At 38.0% G+C, this 15,959-nt stretch overlaps 1 protein-coding gene across 3 annotated transcripts in view; it reads left to right on the plus strand.

The window, feature by feature from the left end:
- atf6 (activating transcription factor 6) overlaps positions 1-15,959 on the plus strand; it is a 28,200-nt gene that overhangs the window by 5,144 nt on the left and 7,097 nt on the right. For 2 of the 3 annotated variants that reach the window (XM_079245495.1, XM_079245497.1), the window contains exons 7-15: positions 1,199-1,368; positions 6,600-6,785; positions 6,967-7,058; positions 8,229-8,369; positions 9,925-10,020; positions 10,152-10,254; positions 11,074-11,147; positions 11,718-11,829; positions 14,855-14,939. In XM_079245495.1, the coding sequence (XP_079101621.1) occupies positions 1,199-1,368; positions 6,600-6,785; positions 6,967-7,058; positions 8,229-8,369; positions 9,925-10,020; positions 10,152-10,254; positions 11,074-11,147; positions 11,718-11,829; positions 14,855-14,939 (1,059 nt within the window). The remainder of the gene's footprint in view (positions 1-1,198; positions 1,369-6,599; positions 6,786-6,966; positions 7,059-8,228; positions 8,370-9,924; positions 10,021-10,151; positions 10,255-11,073; positions 11,148-11,717; positions 11,830-14,854; positions 14,940-15,959) is intronic. The other variant, XM_079245496.1, reaches the window with a different exon arrangement.

Raw genomic sequence — 15,959 nt, forward strand, 5'->3', positions numbered from 1 at the left:
TCTCACACCTCTCAGTTTGGAATGTGGAAGTTTAAGACCACAGGTCAAGATGGCAGACATCTTCTCCACCTGTACTTTAAAGACAGAGTCCCATTAAAGATGGAAGGGTAATGTAGGTCAACTGGAGAGAGGTTGGAGGGACTGGACAGTACCATCTGTGGAGGGAGCCTCTTAAAAGCAACCAATCTGACTTTCAGGTTGTATAGATAAGAAGGTTAAAAATCTTTTTGTGCTTTTTTAAAAAATTCATTTATTTTGTTCAAATTTGGCAAAAATTGTCATCAGATTTTTATAGAAGACTCAAAATTTAAAAAGGATTTCAAAAAGCCCCAAAGTCCTGTGTTGCTGCATTTAGTTGTTTTGATAAAAGCGCATCTTGATTCAGAGTGCATTTTACTGGATACTGTGTCCCAACAATCTATGGAGTTTCCTTTTTTCCATTAAAACCCATTTGAGACATTTGACATCACTTTATGGTGAAAACTTTGCTCAAAATCCCATGGAACACAATCGGATTTTTGTCTTCTGCACTCTAATGGTCACCAGAAAGCAGAAGATTACATTGTCAGAATATTGACATATTACAAGCTAATAAATTGGTAAATATCCATAAAAATATTAGTACTTTTGTTTAAGAAGCAAACAAAGAACTCATATTAAAAACATTAGACCTTTTGCAACATTTTATTCATTGGTTGGGTGTTAAAGGAATAATCTCACATTTAGATCATGTTATTTTATAACTAGAAAAGCATTTTGATAACGCAAACCTCCGCTAAGACCTTAAAAAAGTTCCTGGATCTCCATAATGGTGATCTGGATCACCCCCAAAATTAAATCACTTCTTCCTTTTCACGTTTTCAACAACTGCTGAAAATTTCATAAAAATCTGTTTCTAATTTTTTTAGTTATTTTGAACACAAACAAACAAACAAACAAACAAACAGATAAACGCTGGGCAAAACATAACCTACTTGGCAGAGGTAAATATGGGAAATTCTTAAGGATCTACAAACTTTTAATCCCTACTGTCGATTGTAAGATGAATTTGAAGCAAATATAAAAAGATAAGCACAAGAACATACTTGCAAACATACATAATGAGTTTGTAACAGCAAATGGCATTCATACTGTAAACATATCATTGCAGTATAGCTAAAACCTGTAATTTTATGTGTGTGCTTTGTCTCTCACTCAGGCCATCCTATTGTGCTGTCTCAGCCAAGCCACTTACTGCAGATCCAAACACCACAGGCCACCTCCAGAAGTGTGGTTACTATGCCAACCGTCACCCAAGACAAGCCTGTCCCTGTAGCTGCTCCCTCCCTGGTTTCTGTCTCACTTCGGACCCCTTCCTCAGACGATGATGTAAGTCAATCCAATACTGAGATGTTAACAATGATAGCAGGAACTCTGCTTCTAGCTCCTGGTTTAAGAACTACAATGGAGAAAAAAAGAACAGTCACAGATCATACAGTTCATGTTTGTATTGTTATCCTCATATTTGTCTTTCTTATCGGGTACAGTCTGAGTACGAATAGACATGGAATAGTGTACGCAAAATTTAACAGAAATATGATTGCCCAAATAAATAATTCGATATCGTTGTTAAACATTTTTTAGAGATTTTCTCTGGTTGTATTGCCCTACCTCTAATCTGAACAACCTTTTAAACTTTTAACCACAAATACAAGTTAGAACATTGATCTTGCCTAGTTATTCTGTCAGTGAGCATTTTATCAGACAAAACTTTAGAATAGGAGTTTATATGTGATGCCCTCTATAGTTGTGTTGTGTTTCTAGACATGCCAGGACTTGCCTGTATGCACTGCATGCAGAGCTGCCTGAACAATTGTGAAAGCAGTTGCCCCACCTTGGATGACAGTGTGGTTGCCATGGTTACTCTCAGTTAAACATGTCCAACCAAAACTCCCTCATTTAACCCTATCAAAAATGTATTTACCTTTTATTTCATGAAGGATTAACTTTCATTTTTTGCTAAAATATGAATACCAAATTTTAATGGAAAACTATTCATACCTGTTATTTATCTAAATAAATGTATGTTTCCACACTGAGGGGAAAGGTTATTACATCTCAGGGACCCTGGCAGTCAGTGTAGACAGTAATTACCTTCAGTTCATTATAGAGTTCCACCCAAGGAAAATGTATTCATTGTAGACCAGAAGAAAAAATGTTTTGCTTATTTTCATTCTGAAAGCAAAGGACATATCCTCGCCATATGCAGCTGTTTTCTGAGACATGATGGCAGAATTAAACATATAAAGGATAGTTTGCAAACATAATCCAGACAGTTTATTTTCCAAAAGGGTGAAACCTGTTGTCATCAGTCCATACATAATCAATATGATCCTTCTGTTTTGTCACAAGTATAATTGAATGAATGCAAACATAAGTCACTTCTTTTAGTGTAGGTGCTTGGAATGAATGCTTACATATGATGAATTTATGGATGATGTCATGACAATGTGAGGAGAAAGATGTAGATAGTGAGACTTTAAGACGCCCACTTCTCTCCAGCTGCTGTAATGACAGCATAGAGAAGCTTATGAGGTTCAGTAAACTGGAGCTGAGACTCCCCCAGCTGATCATAAGTCATATTTAGTTTATCGTGTCTTGTGATTTTTGATGTATGTTAGTTGTTTGATTGTCCTCCTAATTCTGGCTTCATGATTCTGCAGACTTGCAAACAACTTTCTCACTGTGTTTGAAGCCTTCTGCTCTAGCACAGCCATTTCTGGTGTTTTTCCTTTTGTTTGACCTTTTTAGTAAGTTGAGAAACATGCTTTCCCACTGCCCCCCCCCCCCCGTGAGTTTTGTTTTATGAGAAGAATTTTTATATTCAGTGTCTCATTATGCTGCCAAACAATAATCTGAAAACAAAGCTACAAAAATACATAATTGCAATGGCTTTTTAAGTACCAAGAGATTTATGTCACATTTTGGTATTTAACACATGCAACTGCAGAACATGTGTCACTTTCTCCTCAACTTTATGGAAAACATGGTTCTCATACATATGAAAATGAAGAGCTTGAGTCATGACCTAGTGTAGCAGTATTTTATTTTATTAGTCTGGGCAATTCATCTTGACATTAACAGAGTTGGAACTTGGCCAGTGATGTTGGCTGTTAGTGTGTGGACACACTATTTGTGCCAGACCAAGAAGGCAGCGTCAAGGAATTCCAGACCCCAGAGGCCAAAACAAATACACCTCGCTGCCATTTACGAAGTTAACCAAGTCAATAAAGTTTACAATAGGTGATTAAAGAGGAGGGTCTTTACAGTTTAACTGTGACAAAGGGATTCAGGCTGGATATATGTCTGCTTATTTTTCAAGTAAAAGTCGTGGAAGTTTGAAAATATATTTAATTTTTCTTTTTTAATCTGTTTTTAAATGCTGGAAAATAAGGAGCAAAACTTTAGAGAATTTCAAGCATGCTGTGAAGTGATTTCAACAATGTCTGTTACAAATCTGTTGAGCTGATTAACTGTGTGCCGGCATGCTATTGTGCTCTGTCCCACTACAGCTGTGTCCACTCCCTCTGCTTGCTGCTGGACTTGTAAAACGCGTGTTAAAGATGGCATGCTTGTGCCAGGTGTTCTGAAAGTTGCATCTCCAACATGCCTACATGTGTCACTGTTCTTGTTTTCCAGTTCTGTACTTTGGCATGTCGTTGGCTCGCGTAAGCCTCGTCGTTAAAACGGCTGCTAACGATTACATGCCTCAGGCAGGTGATTTGCAGGATGAAGCCTTTTGTGACAGCCGTAAACAGCCATCAGGGGATTGGGCCAGTGCAATGTAAATGGCTTTTACTCTACTTGGGGTGTATCAGGGTGTGCATGACCACTGTGTGTGTTCCAGACAAATGCAAAAAAAGCAAACAGTCCAGTCTCCCATTAGTAGGATGGGCAGCTTTACAAGAGGGACCCCAGATTATGTTGAGCATGTTATGACTTGTGGAGGACCGGAGATCCTTTGCATCAGTTCAATAAAGTTTGAGTGTGTATTTCTTTATACTTAAGCATGTTTTTAAAACTAAGTCTATATGATTATTACATTTTTATAAAGCATTGAATTTTATTGTTCAGAACCTTTTCAGGCATTTATCATGTTCTGTTAAAACCCTTAAAATAATTAACTAATTAATGGTTTTCATCCTGCTCGGTGTAGTTTCTGTTGAAAGCACCACCTCAGTTACATTTGCGCTTACAATTTTTTATTCTTTTCTATTTGCATGCCTTCATTCATGGTTTTCTTCATGTGTAAAGCTTGTTTGTTGTAATATTTTTCTGCACTAAAGAACAAGAACATCACCCAACTATTTATTTTTTTTGTGAAAGCATCTAATGACATTGTGAAGTTTTTGTTGTTGCAGAACACAGTGCATCTGTCTGGCGAGTTGCTCTCCATCTACTTATATAATTATGACACTGATGCCAGATGTATTCTGTGAATTGTAAGAAGCTGATTTTTCAGAGGGAGCACATAGTGAGCAGAAGAAGTTTATGGCCTGCACATTTTCACCCAGCCTGTTGGATAAAGCACCTTCCATTCAGACAGATGCACACATCACTTAATAGTGACAAATGAGATGCTTAATAAAATCACCTAGATCCATAGAGTCCTTCAACAGTATTGTGATGGCCAAGTATATTCGAGGCTGCTGTTCCAACTCTTCCCTCTTCACCTATAATTATCTGCTTTAAGTGTTGTTGAGCAGCCCCCCCCATCCTCTTTTTTGCATCTCTACACTCACACATGCAGCCCTTCTCCGTATACCAGCTGCTATATGCATTTGTACATATCTGTACATTTCCACGGCAACAGCTGGGTACCCGTCCTCGTTTACTTTTCCCACTAACACACATAAACACGAGTTTAAACCAGTATCACTTTTCAGCTCTCACCCACTCAAGTCATCTTAATTGAGAAATTTCCTCTCTGACATTTTTTTTACCCTCTGTCCCACATTCTCCTCTTCAACATCATTGTGGAGGTGAAGTGAAGTCCCCCCCCCCCCCCCCCGCTCTCCACTCCCTGGTAACTGCTTACTTGCTGTGTTCCCAGGCTTAAGCTGGTGGCGCGGCTCCCAGATTTGGGCTGGGAGACAGAAGGTTTCTCAGGAGACAGAACACAAATACAGGGATCCAAATAACTTCATCACCAGCGGGGCTATTAGGCCCCGGATCTTAGAGATTTCCCTTTGAGGAGGGTGTTTGTGTTTGAAGAAGGGGCAGTACAGGGTTGGCTGGTGGACTGGGTGGACAGTGAAGGTGTTTGGATTTGGATATTCACTGCCGTGGGTTGTGTTCATTTGGGAGAGGTCATGTTAAGATATGCACAACTTGGGTTTGCATGCAGAGCTTTGATTTTAATCCTCATGTCAAGTGGAAACAATTAATGTCCAGCGCTTAACCTTGGTGTCATTCATTGATTTATTAATATGTTTATTTATATTTACATATTTTAGATTTGGGGTCGTTTCTCATCAGCAGATCCAAAAAGGAAAAAAAAAAGCGGTATCTTATTAGTTTATTTGCAAATGAACGTGGCGTTCTAACAGTACACTAATTATAGTAATTACTTTTGGCTATGGCTGAACTCTTACATCCAGACATATAGGGTATATCGTGCCCCTGTGTTTATCAGTCTTTGATATGAACCCATTCTTCAAAGAGCGACACGCTCTATAAACACATTCCTCCAAACATGTAGAACTGAGGCATCGCAAGTGACCCCTAACCTCTTAGGGGATCATGGCATAAATATTTTCAAGCAGGAACTTAATTTGTACACTTTAGGGCTGTTTTGAGTGTTAAGTCTGTGATTTGTTTCAGAGTTGCCATCAACTTTGCAACACATCTTGAGTGTGTCTGTGTATTATTATGCAGCTGTGGTAAAGTGAAGCCCCAGCAGCCCAGGCACCCTTCAGGGTTGAATAAGTAATTCTTTCCTGCTTTTTTTTTAAAAATTTTTTTTATTTCGAGTGAAGTCCCTCCTCCTTTACTTCCTTTGTTGTTTGGCTTTGTGTTGTCTGTGATTTGTTCCTACTTTCTCATGCAAACATCTATGCTTGCACCTCTGATTGTTTGATCTTTCATGCATCTTTGTGAACCACACATGCCTTTAGCTGTGAGGAGATATTTTGGCAATTTTGTGGAATAAAATAATATTACGAATGCTGACAAATAGATATGACATACTTAACAGAGATCTAAGATTGATACTTGGCATGCATACATGTGTATGTATTCTTTTTTTTACTTTGCCATGGTTATTTTTTTTTATTTTATTTTGTACTTTTTTAGAAACTTATTTAAAAACACTGACTGCATAAGTGAAAGGGCTTTTATGTTTTTTTTTTTTTTTTAAACCAAATGTGAAAACATGTATAAACATGTCATTCCAGTGAGGGGAACCCATGATCTACAGCCCAACAGGTGGCTGAAGACTGCATTTTAGTGCTCGCAATAACAATCTCTCCTTCCTGTTCAGATACATTTTAGGGGAAAGAAGGATGTGATTTATTACTTACATTGAATTTTTTTCTGTTTTTGTCGCATTCTTAATGTAGTCGAAGATGTCCCAGAGGCAGCAGCGTATGATAAAGAACCGCGAGTCAGCCTCGCTGTCCCGGAAAAAGAAGAAAGAATATCTGCTCTCATTGGAAGCTCGCCTCAAAGTGGCCTTGTCTGAAAATGAGGCACTCAAGTGTGAGAATGGGAACCTTAAGAGGCAGTTGGAGGGCCTGCTGAGTGAGGTGAGGGGCGAGCGTCTGCAGCTCTGCTCTTAGTTCCACACATTTCAGTGGAGATGAGTGTCTTTCCTTTTTAACTTGAGAAGTTACAAAGGAAAAAACAAAGAAGCATTTTTTTGTCTTTAAAGAATCATGTCTGTAATTAGTTGTGTGTGTTGAAATGTATTTCCTTTCTTTCCCACAGAACACAGTATTAAAGGCAAAATCACCCAAAAGGAAAGCTGTGTGCCTCATGGTGGTCCTGCTGTTCCTCGTGCTTAATGTTGGACCAATGAAGTGAGTGAGGAACAGTGTATTTGTATAATTTTTTTAATATAGTAACTTTGTTTGGTATCCGGTGACTCAAACTGAATTCACACTAAGAGAACCGATGATTGGAGATGCTGTAGCCTTTGAAAGAAAGCCACCAACTGTGTCACTGGAAATGCACATGTATTTGATTACTGGAGGAAAACAAACGGGAAGCCCCATGACTCATTGTGGAAATCTCTCCCATGTAAGACATTATGCAGAGGAACTTCATTAAGAGTCATCTTACAATATTTCCTATTGAGGCAATAAATTTGAGAATAAATCTTAGTGTTGTTTTATTTTTTAGTCCAGTTGATGGTGAGACTAGTCTTAATATGGTATAAATGAATACCTATTGTTTGTGTATACTGCAGTTCTCTCATGCTGCTGCCAGATTTTATTGGACTTTACGGCTAAGTGAAAAAGCTTCAAAGCGCTGTGTTGCTTTGTTGCAAAAGAAAACATTTACCACTTGAGAAACACATTTTCATTTCACCATTTTTCTTATCTTTCCATGTAATAGTAACAGTTGTGGCCAGTTATAACTAATTATATAAAACCGCTCTGGGGAAAAGGCTTGATTCCATCCAACAAACGGAAAGATTGTGCAATTCATCCAACACAAAGTCTGAAACCATAACAACAGATTCTGTGTTGTCAATTTTTGTAGAAATGTTTGTTTTCTGTTGGGAATAAATTTCTCCACAACGACGTAAGCATCAGCTCATTTTCTGGGAAAAAAAATGCTCTTTCAGTTGGGTTTTGACAGCTCAAACATGAATACATTTCATAGAAACTAACAAGTTCTTGCGATATTAGTGAGAGTCCGAGTGGCTGAAGTATATGCTTGTAAATGTGTTTGTGTCTTAACAATTGTCGTGTTCAGAATCTCCTTTGGCATGTCAAATATGTCCAGTTTGTGGGTAGACTCCTTTGAAATGTAAATACCACCCAGTATATTAATAACTGAATGCAACAGTGGACCTTTGTGTGTGTATATATGTGCGTTTTGTTGTGCAGCTAAGGTCAGAGTTCAGATCCTGTCTGTGCAAAGGATGTGGGTCACATGAAATTCAGCATCCATCCAAGTCCAGCAACATTTTACATATTTGAACAACTGTATCTTTGACTTAAACCTGCTGTTCATCTTTCCAGTCTGTTTCAGGATGGCTCCAAGCTTGAGGTTACTCCCATGCAGCATGATGGCAGACACTTGCTGGGTTTCTCGGCAGAGGCAGAAAATGAGTTGACAATGGGTCCCCAGGTCAGCAGCAGCTCCTCTGAGATGCCAGTCAGGTAATATGCTAAACCACACCAAGACACATCATATTATTGTTTATCTGCTAATGCTAGACCATGAAGCACCTGTTCCTGCTCTCAGTCTGAACTTGTACAGCTCCTTTCGGCACGTATAAACATAAACAGCAGCTCATTGCCAGCACTGTCCAAATGTCTTCCTTTTGAAGGCCTGCAGGCCCCTGAGTAGCTGGGTAGCACTTGGGCTTTAACCTACAAGATGGGAAACCAGGGCAAGGCCTTGTTTGACATAAAGCTTTTATTTTTAGTAACTGTCTTTTTTTTAGTTAGGGTTTATATATTTGTCTTTCTTTTTTTAAATACTGTTGAGACCCAGCAGAACATTTGCAAATTACAGAAATAACATTTCTGTTTGGCACATTGCCTGAACCTCCGTCATGAAAATGATGTTTTTTAAGGTGGTCATGGCTCTAATGTCTCCATGGCATTATCCAGCCTGGGTTGTATGTTAGATTTCTGTGTAGGCTGTCATGTGTTCATGCAAACTATTCTTCAGTGGTATCAGGTTTCCCAGCAGTAATTATCTAGAGCTGGCAGGAAGGAATACATTAGCCTTTACAAAAGGAGTGACGGTACCAAATGCAGCAGGGAAAAGGATGAAGGATGGAGTAGATGTGCAACCTAATCCTGAGACCCCACTGAACAGGACAGTTTGTGCGCACGCTGGCCCCTTAGTTAGTTATGATCAGACCTCCATGATTTGACATGTTGTCTTGTGGAACCATTTCCAAAGCATTCAGAGACAGGAACATGAGGCATAGCCAAGCAGTTGGCTCACATCAGGGAGGCCCAGGGGAGAGATTATGTTGGTGGCACATATTTACTTCCAGGAGGGCACTGACTGTAGGCCATCTACATCAGCTCTCCCAGTAACATAATTATTCACTTTCAGACAGGTTTTACAGTTGATAGAAATCAAAATACCATGTGAGAAGAAATGTTGTGCAATGTTGTATGCTGCCACCGGTGCCAGTCATTCAACAATATCCAGTATGTAAACCAAGCATATGGTAACAATTCAGGCTCTTTTTCTGTTGATTTAATCTGTTATTGTCAGACTGGATATGACTTACTGGTCAGGAGCCCTCGCGTCTCTTTTACATTTTCACGATAATTGTGTGCAGAATTTGTTGCATGTGTTTCTGTTCTTCCCCTCATGACGGAGGTCAGGCTTTTCATGGAAATTTTTATTGAACTGTGCCACTTGTGTGTGTCAAACAAAAACAAAACCCATTTCACATGGTTATCACCACATTCAAGCCTCGGGAATACCTCTTTTGGTGCCGTTTTGTTTCCCATTAACAAAGCCATAACAGATGTTTCATCTGCAACAAAAGCACTCGCAGTCACACTGCCTGTCACTATGCACTCAAAGAATAATCCTAACATGTAAGAAATATTTTCAGCAGATAGTCATTTGAAATTGTAACATAATAATGTTGTAAGAGGCTTGTAAAGTTGACACTTAAAACAAAAAAAACCCAAACAAACAAAAAAAAAATTGCTGACTGTCTTTGGTTTTATGCTGCTTTAGCTCCAAGGATAAAGCCCTGATGGTGGTGAAGGACCCCATTTTTCTCAGACCATCTCCGCCATGTCAGCCATCTATTAACAGGACCAAATGCATTGAGTAAGTCATTATTTAGTATGTCTCCTGTTCTACCGCACCTCATGTTTTGTACTTTCGCATAAGACCACAAAATCACCCAATTGCTACTTAAAATTAAAAAAAAAAAAACCCCAATTGAATTTACATGTCAGGTTGGCCCATGAGTTGAGAGGTTGGGTCCATCGTCATGAAGTGCAGCAGACCAAATCCAGGCGCATGAGTAACGGCAACCATAAACACACCAGGACCATTCTGGTAAGTCACAGAAACATGTCTGTGCTGCTTAATCATCTATATTGATACTTAACATTGACAGTCCGTATTGCATAACTGAATTAAACTTAAAGCAACCACTTCTGAATTTTTGATATTTTGGCAACTGAAGGTTTTCCTTTTACCGTTCACCTCCATTCGCATCTTTCTTTTTCTGCCTCTCATTTTTTTCTACCATGAAATGAGTTTAGTTCAGGAGCAAACAGGGAAAAACATCACTCTTCATGGGAAGTTGCAGGATTAATGCCCCCCGCTCTTTTTTCTCCATAATTTTTTCCTAAATCTACACAGCTCTGCCCATTTAGTATATTTGTTGTTTTTATCACTGTAAATGGAAACGGTGGATGTGTTTACTTATAAGCTGTTTTCAGTTTTTAACCTTTAGAACTCACGGTAGTTTAAAGTGTGAGACTCTGACTTTTTCAGAACACTATGGAGTTCTTTCTTTCTTTGTTCTTTTCTTTCTTTTTTAAACCTAAAAATTTCAAAAGTTATATATAACCTTATGTGTATCCCACAGTTTGTGTAAAGTATTATGAGAGTAAATCAGTTAACTCTGATGATAAAACGTGTCATTGTTGGCCACCTGAAAACCCTTTTCTCCTAACAAGATGCATCTGAGTGAGAAATATTGAGAAGGATGTGTGTATATCTCCAGAAACTTTACAACAGCAGTTATTGTGTTGTTGATTTTGAACAGTCTGTATTTAGAAATGATCTTGCAATGTTTTCTGTTCTCTTAAATAGTTACTTGATGTGATTATAAAAAGATTGGAGTAAATTTTGTTTGTTCTTTCTCAGCAGAAACCTGAAAGTAAGGAGGCTGAGAACGCCCAGATAGTTGCTGTCCCATATCCAGAACCTACTGAGAAAAAGTGAGTAAAGGGCCATGACTTCACACTTATATTAGCGTGACACAAGTAAACCTTACTCTGGGTTTTAGTACTGTTTTTATTTAGCATATAAACCAGTGTTGTGCTTTTTCTTATTCATTTTGTAAAGCAGCTGCACACAGTAAGCAATGTTTAAAAAGCTGAGGTTGGTGAAAGAGCCCCTATCTGATCTAGAAAAGAAATTTGATATTGGTTCTGTTTTGTTTTGTTTTTTTTAAACATTTTGTAATTTTACGATTACCAATTTATGATGCAGTGATTTTCAAGACTAATTCTTGCACACTGCTGCAGAAGTGTAGCAGTCAATGCAAAACTGTTGCATTACAGTGTTAATCAGGCTGACAAGTCAATACTTTATTTTCAAGTGTTGAAACAATAGTTTTACCAAATAAAACTCTATAACCCACTGAGTCTCAGTACCCATTGAGCGATGTATCTGGCTGATCTCCAGAAGGAATAATCATGCCTGGTTCCTGGTTTTTGTCTTTCTATCTTCAAACTTGTCTGCATGTTTTTCATTGTTCTCTCTGCCATTCTGCTATCTCTCATCAGGAATCCAGGCAGGGAGCTGCAGGTATACTACGCACCTCAACACATCTACACCGACTTCTTTGAGGAGCTCAATCGCCGTGGTGATACTTTCTATGTGGTGTCTTTCCGTAGGGTAAGTCTCAACTCTCCAGGTGCAGGAGTCTGATAAAGGAGGAAAAATGCCCGCTGGCTCACATGACAAAACTGACTTGTGGTTAAATGAATTGGATTAAATAAAAGTAAAGTGGTTCCGATCAGTCAGAGAACTTCTGGCCTCTCTAGCCGATGTCAAGGTCTAAATTCTTAGGATCACTTGGTATGATAAGAGTTTTGAGTCATGTGGTCAAAGATCCATGCCTTTTGTCACCAAGCAAACCACAATGGTTTGTCTCTAAGTTGGCATGGTGACGGCAGGGATAATGGTAACAATCATGCTCTGGGGTTGGAGGTCCCAACAGGTCAAGTAGTTGACCTTTAGTTTGTAGCAGGGCAGTGTTTTTTTTCCCCCAACAATGAAGTTATTGAAGTTCCCATTTTAAAAAAAACAAAAAAAAACAAAAAAAAAAACCCCAAAGTGATTTAATATCATTAAAGTTATTTTGTTTTTGCAAAGTGCAGCATAAATGACTTTTTTGCATCTTGTTGTCTGACATTACATTGTGATGTTTACCCCCACATGCTAACATGAATAACAAAAAAAACAAAACAAAACAACATTTTTACATGTTAGTGTTGACTACAAACTTTACAAACTTCCAACAGCTGTGGTCGCTGTTCAGACAATCTACTTACAAATGAGCTTTCCCGAGTTCTTTGTTTTGATTCTGGTCCCTATGATGTTATTACAAGACAGCCAAAGCTCTGGATTAAAACTGGAATTTGTTTAGATTAAGCCAATCACCACCAGTTCTGACTTTTGTCCCTCAAGGCAGAAAAATCATTCATTGTAGCCTAATTTTTCTCCTTTCAACAATTAGGGTCACTCGCTCATGTTGGGCGAAGGCCAGGTTAGACAAATGGCCATGTTTAGGTTCCAGTTACTGTAAGTATTTGACCTTAACTACCCATGCCTTTATTTAGGTGTGAAATGAGGTGAGGGAGTGGAAAACAAAATGTTTCTACTGTCATTTTGTGGTTTGGCTGTACTTTTCATGTTGTTTTAGCATCTGTGGCCTTAAGTAAGTGCATGTTTAGGTGAGGTGGTGGAAACATTTGGTCTTTCACTTCTGTCTAGAGGGGTTAAGGGAAATGTTATCTGTTGTCAGGGTAGCATGTTGGGGTATTTTTTGACAAGCCAGCTGATCATACGGATTAGTCAGTCGAAGGTCTTTTTCAGTAAAAATCTAGAGGCAAAATAGAAACATTTATTTCAATGACTTAAAAAGTCTTTTTTTCCATTTTATTTCTATGATGAGTCTACTAAAGTCTGAAATGTCCTTCTGTGTGTTATAAACTTTAAATTGCAACAGATTATTGCTGATCATTTCTCTTAATTATGCCAGATCTCTCTCACACATACACACACATTCCATTTTTATGCACATACATCTACACACATAAACAGACATTTCTTCTGTCTTCTTTCCTCTTAATACCACCTTAATACATTTTCCTCTTAGTCTTGCCATTTTCATATTCATTGAGTTACATGCTTGTCTTGAAGAGGATCGGTGTTTTTTTTTAGTGTTTGTGTTTTTTTTATCACTGTGTTTCTGTATTTTCTCCTTCTCATTCCTGGGGATTCTTGGCCAACTCGTGTTTGTAAACGAGAATTGGTTCTCAAATGTTTTTCCTTGTAAAATATTAGTTGAAAAACAAAGGTTTTTTTTTTTTTCCACTTGAGCCAAGCTTCACAAGAGAAAAAAACAAGTGGGTCTGCTTTATTTTGAGTTACGCCTGTTAACTATGTTGAAAAAGTGTTGAAGACATTTAAACACTTAGTTCACTGATAAGCTCTATCATTTTATTTAGTTTCATTTCCTATAAAGTAATCTCCAGTTTTGACAGCCTATGCTACATTTCCAGTTCACCTGTTGCTGAGCTGAAAACTTGGGTATAATATGATCACACGTGTTCTCACAGTGGGCAGCAGCTCACATCGGACTCCACTGACCCAAAGCTCTGCCCTCCACTTGGCTCAGCTCAATGAACACATTATTAGTACGCTCTTTTAAGTACAAGTTGAACCATCAAACATTTTATCAGAATTTTCTAAAATTACACTGAATCTGAACGAATGCAAATTACACTACTCATGAGCAGATGGTGCCTTTACAAAAAAAAATAAAATAAAAAATCTTTTATTTATTTATTTTCAAATAAATAAATAAAAGATTTTTTTTTTTTTCAAATAAATAAATTGTCTTGTCCAGCATTGAAGCAAGCAGAATGATGGTCTGGCTGCTGTGTTTGCTTTACCAAGAGGAGCTGTATATGATCCCCTTGATATTCTGGATTCTTATTTTATTTTGTGTTTGAGTAAGTGTTTGTAATACAGAATTGCTGGATCTGATTGGAGGGGATAGAGACAGAATGGAAAGAGAACAGAAAAAGGGAAAAAATGAGAGTAGACAGCAAACAGGGAAGAGATTTTTTGAAACGTGACTTAAGGTGCAAGAGAAATCATAAAGAATCACTTTGACGTTGAATTTAACTTCACGGAGACTTAAATGTCATTTTGACCTCAGACTTCTGGTGCTTTAATGAACACAGTAATTGCTTCAAGATGTGGCACGCTGGGTGTATTAATCACAATGCAAGCCAGCTGCTGGGAATGATGAAAAAAAAACACTTGAAAATTGTATGTTGAGAATTATAACTTTATTTTAGTTCATTTATTATATGTGCAACAAGCATAAGATGAGCTGTTTAACCTTGGTTCATTTGTTTGGTTAAAGAGGTATATAAAGTGTCTAAGTTCATGTGTGGTCCTCTTTCCTTAAGCAGTCAAAATATAAAGGATATCAGCACCTGCTAAGCTTCAAAGTGCATTTTCCTTTCCACCTGTTAACTTCCCTATATGACCACAGCATCGATGACTCCATTCTAGTCATTAATGGACTCCATTCAGTGTTAGACACTAAGCTCCAAAACTAATACAGCCAACCTTCATTTGCCTCAGAGTGAACTAAATTTACCTTTTTGTTCTTTATGTTCAGGATCATCTTCTTCTTCCTGCCACCAACCACAACAAAGGAAGTCGACCCAAGATGTCTTTGGTGTTGCCAGCCATGAACATAAATGGTAAGAGCTGCCGCACAGACGCCACAGTTGGGGAATTTGGTCATTCAACACAATCTAGCAGGTGAAAGGCAAGCTGGCAGGAGATTCAGAAACACGTCTCTACACAAAAATGCATTACCAGTGGTCTAAGATGTTTATTAAAAAAAAAAAAAAAAGTAAGACTCAAAATGGAAAGTTAGATTTTTAAAATGACTATCACTGAGCCTGTCTCCTCTTAGTTACCATTTTAATCTACTTAAGTATAATTAAGATTTGTGCTACTTGTTCATTTTAAACCAGTGGTCATTTTTCTGTCCATTTATACATATCTTGTAAGAAACAGGAACAATCGAAAGTTTAGACATACCATAGACGGCATATTCACACAGAATGTGTACACAAAAACTTAAATATGCTGTCCATATCTGATCTCAGTGGGTGGCAATCAGAGTGTACTTAGTTTTGCCTTGGAAGTTGGGGGTCCACCACCCTTTTCGAGAAGCATTCACCCATTTATTTGACTATTTGCCTAAAAAGGCAAAGCCGACAGGAAACATTTTAACACTGGTTTACATGAGACACAGCTGAACTTCCTTTTGTGCAGTACAGTCATGCTTTTGAATTGTGGTACAACAGCAATGTTTAAAAAAAAAAAAACATGATGGGACCAGAAAGTAATACTTTGTTGAACAACCCTTTGGGACAGTTACTGCAATCAGTTTTTTTCTGTAACTCTCAGCCTTCTGCACCTGTTGGCAGGTATTCTGATCCACTGCTCATCAGCAAAGTGCTCTAAATGGTTTTGGACAGTTTATTTTATCCCTTTTTAATAATTTCTCTTTTCAACCACAGTTTAAAAGCAGCGTCTATATTAAATATAATTTAGAAAATTTTAATTTTGTACTTTTTTCAGTTTCTAGTAATTTGAATGACCATTGTAAATCTAGCCTTTTCTATAATGGGATGGTGCCAATACTCCTGAGCACCACTGTACACCTGCTGCTTTTTGGGTAACTCCACCCACTGCCAAATTTTGAAAAA

The sequence above is a fragment of the Telmatherina bonti genome, assembly GCF_933228915.1.
Source record: "Telmatherina bonti genome assembly, chromosome: 8".
NCBI lineage: Eukaryota > Metazoa > Chordata > Actinopteri > Atheriniformes > Telmatherinidae > Telmatherina > Telmatherina bonti.